The sequence below is a fragment of the Myxocyprinus asiaticus genome, chromosome 16 (genome assembly GCF_019703515.2).
Source record: "Myxocyprinus asiaticus isolate MX2 ecotype Aquarium Trade chromosome 16, UBuf_Myxa_2, whole genome shotgun sequence".
Taxonomy (NCBI): Eukaryota; Metazoa; Chordata; class Actinopteri; order Cypriniformes; family Catostomidae; genus Myxocyprinus; species Myxocyprinus asiaticus.
In genome coordinates, this window is record NC_059359.1 from 20,626,785 (window position 1) to 20,633,878 (window position 7,094).

At 36.6% G+C, this 7,094-nt stretch overlaps 1 protein-coding gene across 2 annotated transcripts; it reads right to left on the reverse strand.

Annotated features, from left to right (window-relative positions):
* Positions 1 to 287: 287 nt before the first annotated feature.
* On the reverse strand, positions 288 to 6,726 carry vps72b (vacuolar protein sorting 72 homolog b). Of its 2 annotated transcripts, none has more exons than XM_051721139.1 (6): positions 6,068 to 6,726; positions 4,250 to 4,402; positions 3,763 to 3,886; positions 3,062 to 3,154; positions 1,689 to 1,833; positions 288 to 1,025 (listed from the first exon to the last, which is right to left on the reverse strand). In XM_051721139.1, the coding sequence occupies exons 1-6, from the start codon at positions 6,182 to 6,184 to the stop codon at positions 602 to 604; spliced, it is 1,056 nt and encodes a 351-aa protein (XP_051577099.1). In that variant the 5' UTR covers positions 6,185 to 6,726; the 3' UTR covers positions 288 to 601. The 2 variants fall into 2 exon arrangements, with proteins under 2 accessions (XP_051577099.1, XP_051577098.1); XM_051721138.1 differs by having other exon boundaries at positions 2,978 to 3,154; positions 6,068 to 6,723.
* Between the last annotated feature and the right edge of the window lie 368 nt (positions 6,727 to 7,094).

The following is a 7,094-nucleotide window of genomic DNA, read 5'->3' on the forward strand; positions in this document are numbered from 1 at the left end:
ATGTTCAAGTTTACACATTGGCCATATTCATTATTAGATGTGTATCATTAGTAATAGTAATTAGCAGTAGTAATGTTGTTCCCTCCAAAATAAGCAAATTGTATACTGTTGATTAACCAAATCTGGAACCTAGTAAAATATGATTTGTAAGATAAAATAATAGTGATCTACAATGCTATTTTGAATAATATATATATATATATATATATATATATATATATATATATATATATATATATATATATATAGTATATTAATATAATAATAAATTATATGAAACAGTTCCTTTTAAAAAATAATAAATAAATGGACATAACAGTATGGCAGCAAAATATCAACATTACAAACAATACATTCAAAATTTCCAGTTTTAGTTGGAATAACACATTAAACAATGCAGCTCAATACACTTACGAATACACTGACAGAACAGACATTTACAGCACACATTTTTACGTAGTTGTATATCATCAGAGGTGATAGAGCACACAGTTTTACGTAGTTGTATATCATCAGAGATGATAGATAGATAGATAGATAAACTAATTCACCTCTGTCCTTTATTCTCCATCTCTATCCATTGTCCATCTTGTGTATTTTTCTACATGCCTTGTTTAATAATGATCTTCTGGCGTAGATTCTTTGCAGTGGTGTCAGTTGGGGTCACAGTGCCAGTGCAGGGCAGCCCGTGAGCAGCCACATACTTTTTATAGGCCTCCCGGATAATCCTAAATGCCTGTACATTAGCATACGGAATGTCTGTGATGGGGTCTCGGTAGAGCGCAGGCTTATGGGTAACAGGGCAGACCTCTTGGGCAGGTATGCGAGGAGCCTGGGAATGGGAGAAAAAATGCTGGAAGGTTTCATCATCACTGAATGTGATGTAGGTGCGGGAGCATTTGGCAGCCCCTGGTGGCACAGAAGCGTTTACTGCAGCTGCATTGGATAGGGCACTCGGTGTAGTAAGGATTGAGTCTGATTGAGTAGGTTGGGAGCCTGGATTCTGCTGGGCATCTTGGTCCAACCTGTCCATGAGATATAAAGAAATAAAGAACAATTTGTAAACATTTGAAATGTGAAATTGTTTTTTTTTTTTTTTTTTTGGTTAAAATCCTTTTTCTATCCCAGCTTAATATGCAGAGGCATATTAAGTAAGTAAGCCTTTCATTGGTTAAATCCACCAAAAAATGGATGACTTTTTGTCAAAACTGTGGTTCTGTGGCACTATCAAAACATTGTTCTGTTTGTTTGAGCATGCCGACCAGCACGACATAGCAACATTGGCTCGACTAATGGCATGAGTTTGGGGCAGGACTATATCTTTGCCCGATGAATGGCAGATAATTTTGGGGAAACGTCATTATTTTTTCAATTCCATATGGTGATGCTAAATCCTCATATATTGTTGGTTCTGCCAATTTAAGTCGAATCAAAGAATGGTGAAGTATTTGTAAACATAAAGAACACTTTGTTCTTTATCTGTGGAGATAAAGTAGATAGAGAACACTTTATCTACACATTTTCACATGCCAGGCAATATAAAAGTTGATGTGTGTCAGCAAAACACACCCCACTTAACAAAATAAAAGTCTAAAGTTTAATGTTAAGAGAGGTGTGCATCTCTAAAGTCTTAAGCTGAGAGCAGTACACATGTATATTAAGTCATTATAAGTAAGATGAGAAAGTACCCCTCTACATCCACATTCTCCTCTTTGAGACTGACGTCAGACACAAGGGGCATTAGCACAGAGTGATACCGGATAACAGAACCCACACACTGACGCTTCATATGGACCTGTCTCTTCTTATTGGCCTCCAAACGCTCATAATTTTCTGCAAAATAAATACAAATATAGACACTTCACACAGTGCAATTAGCCTTCAAGTTTTAAAGACAAAAACAAACAATTAACAAAACAATACGCTGTCTTACAGCAATTAATCCTTTAAGCTCAGATGGGCCCGCGAGAAACAAAATTATTGTGAAAAAAAAAAAAAAAAACATTTCTACAAACATATTATTGCAATCTCACAGAAAAAAATAATAGTAACAGTAACAAAAGTAACAGCTAAGTATATGTCTTTGACAATTACATTGGTGTTTCTTATATGCCGCATTTTCGCTTATGACTTCATGAAAAATAAAAAGAATATAAAATCTCACATACCACTAAGAGGAGATGATTATCTTTTAAACAGCCCACACACAAGGTAATCAGATGCATAGATCATTAGATAACCCACACAAAGCACAATGTTACATATGGCCACCAGGAGATGTTGCCAAGAAACTGACACAAGGCACTGATTCTGTGAAATCGCATTACTAAAATCATGTCTGCATGCTATGCAAACCTTTAGTCATTGTTGTGTTTGTATGTGTAATAAGTTTTTATGTACAATTATTGTTTTATTTGTTTCGAGACATTTTTGGACACTATGATAAATAATTTTTGTACTGCTTTGATTGAAACTTTTGATTGCTTTGTCATATGAACACAAATTGTTTCTCAGATACAGTTAACATGATTGGCACAAAACAAAAGCAGTTTTTTGGAGTCACCTTATTTACATCCACAGATATATAATGTCAAATAAGAAAAATAAGAACAAAAATGTTGGTGATTTTTCTGCAGTTTTCAAGGCTCAGAGTCTCAGAATGTATCATAATCTATATCATTAAAAAATGTGAAAAGTTTTCTTTACATTGTTACCAAACACTTGACCCTCCTTGTGTTTTTTTTTTTTTTGGTTTTTTTGTCAAGTTATATGCCTTTCATTTTGGGTTTGCCACTGTCTTTAAAAACACCTTCAGAGCTTAAAGGGTTAATGCATGTTTGTGCTGGCAAGTCAAGAGCCAATGTGCCACAAATGTCATGATGTCATGAAATCGATAAAATATTAGCAACTGATTCTCAGTCAAACTTTCTGAAAGAACAATGCCAATGGAATTTTACTGTGCATGTCTGTTTCTCACCCAGTGATCGGAGATTAATCTCTGCTGTGACCTTGGCCTCTGCCAAAAGTTCAGCCTGGGTCAAAGGTCGCTCGTGTCTCGTACCTTTCCTTCGGCGGGGAGCAACCTGTCTTTCTTGCAGCCTTAGGTATGTCAGTCGTGTGTGTTCGGTTGTGGACTGACGAACCGACTTCCTGTCTAATGCAGAGATAATTCATTTACAATTCAATTACAATTTAATTACAATTGAATTACAATCCATCAAACACAGACTCATTTAAGTTCACTCAAACTGTGTTCTGAGTGGTCACTGACAAAAACAAAAAAAAACTAGAAAGTTTTGGTCATTTTACAAACTCTCCAAATGTGATGGAGTTGCAGGGCCATATACTGAAATTGCCACATTTGCTGTTCCAAGTAGAGATATAAACATGACTCGTAAACAACTTAGCGATGGCATTTACATCTTTATTAGTCCACAAGCAAATTTTATAGCACTGGATATAATTTAAATCACCTGAAGCACAATGACTTCAGGACCTAATGCTATGTTTATACCTGGAGTGAAAATTAAATATGCAGTCGGTGGTTCATATAAAATGTGTTCTGTTTGGAAACCTCTGTTATCACACTCTATTAACATTCAATTACTTCCTTGTTTTTCATACGAAATATTTTTAAGGCTGTCACTTCCTGGGAAAGGGAGGGCTGGGGATAGTAATGGCACAACCACAAAAGTCTGTGTTTGGTAATGTCTTTTTACACACAGGATAAATAATGGAACTAAAGCACAGGACAGCTCTTACTCTTGCTGATGTCCTCTTGTAGTTCAGGGGGATTGTATTTGTTAATCTTTGTCTTGTCTATCCTTCTGGGCAGCTCAGTCGGTTTCCGTGGTTTTGGTTTCTGCTTTACCACTTTAACTGGCTCCTACACAAACACAAAGAATTAGGAACACAGCAGCAAAAAGTAAATTAAATGAAAAATGTATATCTAGGATGGCAAGAAAATCTATATCATGTTAGGTGTTTTAGTAATTACTTGACAAAACACCAAATCTATGCCATATCTTTACAACCATGTAGCTGCGCAGACAGTTTCACCTAAACTCAATCTTAGTCCTCTCTTTGCTCAGGAGTGTATATCACTGTTTAGGGACATTACATAACGTTGTTTGACTGGTCACAATGTAATAAACACTTTTTATGGAACACTTAATTTCACGCAATTGACACACTGAGATGACCCAAACTGTTTGGTTTCATTAAACACATACAGACTCTCCAGGAATACCTTGTAAGCTTTGGTCACCACTCTGCTCTTCCTCCGTGGTCCATCCTCTTCCTGCTCGCTGTCGGGTTCATCACCTTCATCAATGTCAAAGTCGCTGTCCACCTCATCCTCTGTTTCAGACAGGTCGCCTTTATACTCCTCATCACCTGATTCCTGCAGAAATCAAGTTTTGATGACTAAGTCTCTGATAGTGGAGATACTAGACAGGTTGCACGTTACATAAAATGAGACAAAGAACTGAATGTGATGGGAAGGCTGTAAAATTCAGTATTTGCCCAAATGATAGTAATGTTTACCTCCTGAGACCCAAGTAAAAAACATTTTTTATTTATTTTTTTATTTTTTTATAAATATAGTGTTTGGTGCATTTGATTTCTTCTGCAGAGGACATCAGGACCCATTTAGTATGAAAATTATGGATGGTTGGCCCATTCACAAATCAAATTTGAGGTTTTGAGCTCATTTTCTTCTTTAACACAATATGCTTTTTTTTACCCTATTCACCCATGGTGTCACCCAATATTTGAAAACTCATGTACTGAGTCCTGATGTCCCTAACAAAGGAAATCAACGTTTTTCTTGTAAAAGAAAATCAGAAAACTCACTAAATTTTTCTTATGTTTATTTAAAAGAAAAAGTGGACAATTTATCAAATACTAATGATAATTACAAGATAATACACTTAATTGTCTTCTTTACATAAAATGTGCTGAATTGTGGTCAAACTGCCAAATATTTGGTATGTCTGAAAAGCCAGGGAGTCCTCTTTAAAGGAATAGTTCACCCAGAAATGAAAATTCTCTCATCATTTACTCACTTTCAAGCCATCCCAGATGTGTATGACTTTCTTCTGCTGAACGTTATTAAGAATATTTCAGCACTGTAGGTCCTTCCAATGCAAGTGAATGGTGACCAAACCTTTGAAGTTCCAAAATTCACATAAAGGCAGTGTAAAAGTAATCCATACAACGACCATTGTACAAAGGGGCCTCAATTTGTTCCTGGGAGGCAGCATATGCCTTAACCCCACCCCACCCTAATCTTAACCATATGGAGCCTGTAAGACTGAGTACCCTGCAAGAAAAAACAGTCACTTTTCTCCCATCACACCATACGACTCCAGTGGTTTAATTTATGTCTTCTGAAGTGATGCAATCACTTTGGATGAGAAACATATCAATATTTTGATCCTTTTTTACTATAAAACTCCACTTTCACTTTCAGAATGTTGATCTGTTTCTCACCCACACCTATCATATTGCTTCTTAAGACATAGATTAAACCTCTGGAGTCATATGGATTACTTTTATGCTGCCTTTATGTCCTTTTTGGAGCTTGAAAGGTCTGGTCACCTTTCACTTGCATTGTATGGACCTACAGAGCTCAAATATTATTCGAAAATCTTAGTTTGTATTCTGCAGAAGAAAGAAAGTCATTCACATTTGGGATGGCATGAGGGTGAGTAAATGATGAGAGAATCTTCCTTTTGGGGCGAACTACCCCTTTAAGATACACTAGGATTTACAATGGTATGGGCTAAGAGAAATTTAAATAATAAAATGGCCTCTACATAAGACAAAAACGAATGGCTGGGTCTCAGGAGGGTTTAAATGGAATAAATAAAAAGCTAAATTACTCTGTGCCTTGAAATATACCAGAGAATCTTCAATCGTCTGATAGACTAATTTCAAGACAATAAAAATCACGGTGACATGATTCTTAAATTTTCCAAGCGTTCGTCCTAAGTTATAAATATATTTACAACTGCAATAATATGTCAGTGCAAGCTGCGCGCGCAGGTTATATTCCATCACTCACATCGTGAAATCCTCCATAGGTGGTCTTGTAGAACTCATCCTCCTCTTCTGCATCCAGCAGTCTGGACATGCGGTTGCCCGCAGTCTTCCGGGGAGCCCTGCTGAAAGCTAAACTCATTCTGACATATGGATGTGTTCCAGTATCTGCTACGAGTAAATATTAAAAGAAATGAATGTCGTGAAAAGTTAAAAGAGTTAAAAATGGACCAGATTACAATCTGTTGCGTAGCTGTATAAACTCAACCAAATAATTCTATCAGCGTACATGCTGATTTTCCTAAATATTATTAGAGAGATCATAACAGTGCGAAAGATAAAGGCATGACAGCGGAATAAACATCAGACTTACTAGTCTAATGGGCATTGAATGAGTAGTCGATGTAGGGGATCTCGTTCAGACCAAACCAATAGAATTAAGAGGAGATTCATCGTACGGCCGCCAGGTGGAGACACAAGTTCACAGTCTGAAAACTTCCGCACTAAAGTACCCCTGTGTTTCGAAGCGATTATTCAAGATTATCGTCTGAACGTTTTATGACAGTCAACTGTAAGCACAGCCCATCAGGAAGGCATATATAACATTTGAATAACTCATTTGCTTGTTAAATGTTATGGTTGTCAATGACCATTTGCCAATATGCTAATGTAAACACAGCTCTTATCTCAAATTAAATCTCAAGGAAACAATTAAACGGAATGTAAAATAAAGTTAACGTGAATTTAACACAAATGAGAGAACTCCCAAAAAATGTTAAATGGAAATCATGTTGGCGTTTGACATGCCATGAATCAGTGGTTTCCTTTTCGGTGAAGTGAAAGAACTATGATGTCTGAAAAAAGGAGGGGGAAGTGGGGAACGTGTCTTAGTTCAGCAATGCAAGCATATCTGTAGTTTCGTCTGGGAGACTGATTGTTAGTTTAGCAGAACTGTGGAGGAAGGGCTGCTCATTCATTTATTTATTTAAAAGGGGTTGAATTCGTGAAGAATGATCCACACTTGAGGGCAGTGACCAGTTTTTAGACTGGCC

Bases quoted from the DNA above. Each gene is read 5' to 3' on its own strand.
- vps72b (XM_051721138.1), bottom strand. From the start codon at position 6,184: ATGAGTTTAGCTTTCAGCAGGGCTCCCCGGAAGACTGCGGGCAACCGC. The intron at 3,887-4,249 runs GTATTCCTGGAG...GTGTTTGTGTAG, and splicing joins TGGTGACCAAAGCTTACAAG to GAGCCAGTTAAAGTGGTAAA. The intron at 1,834-2,977 runs GTGAGAAACAGA...TTTATTTTGCAG, and splicing joins GATTAATCTCCGATCACTGG to AAAATTATGAGCGTTTGGAG.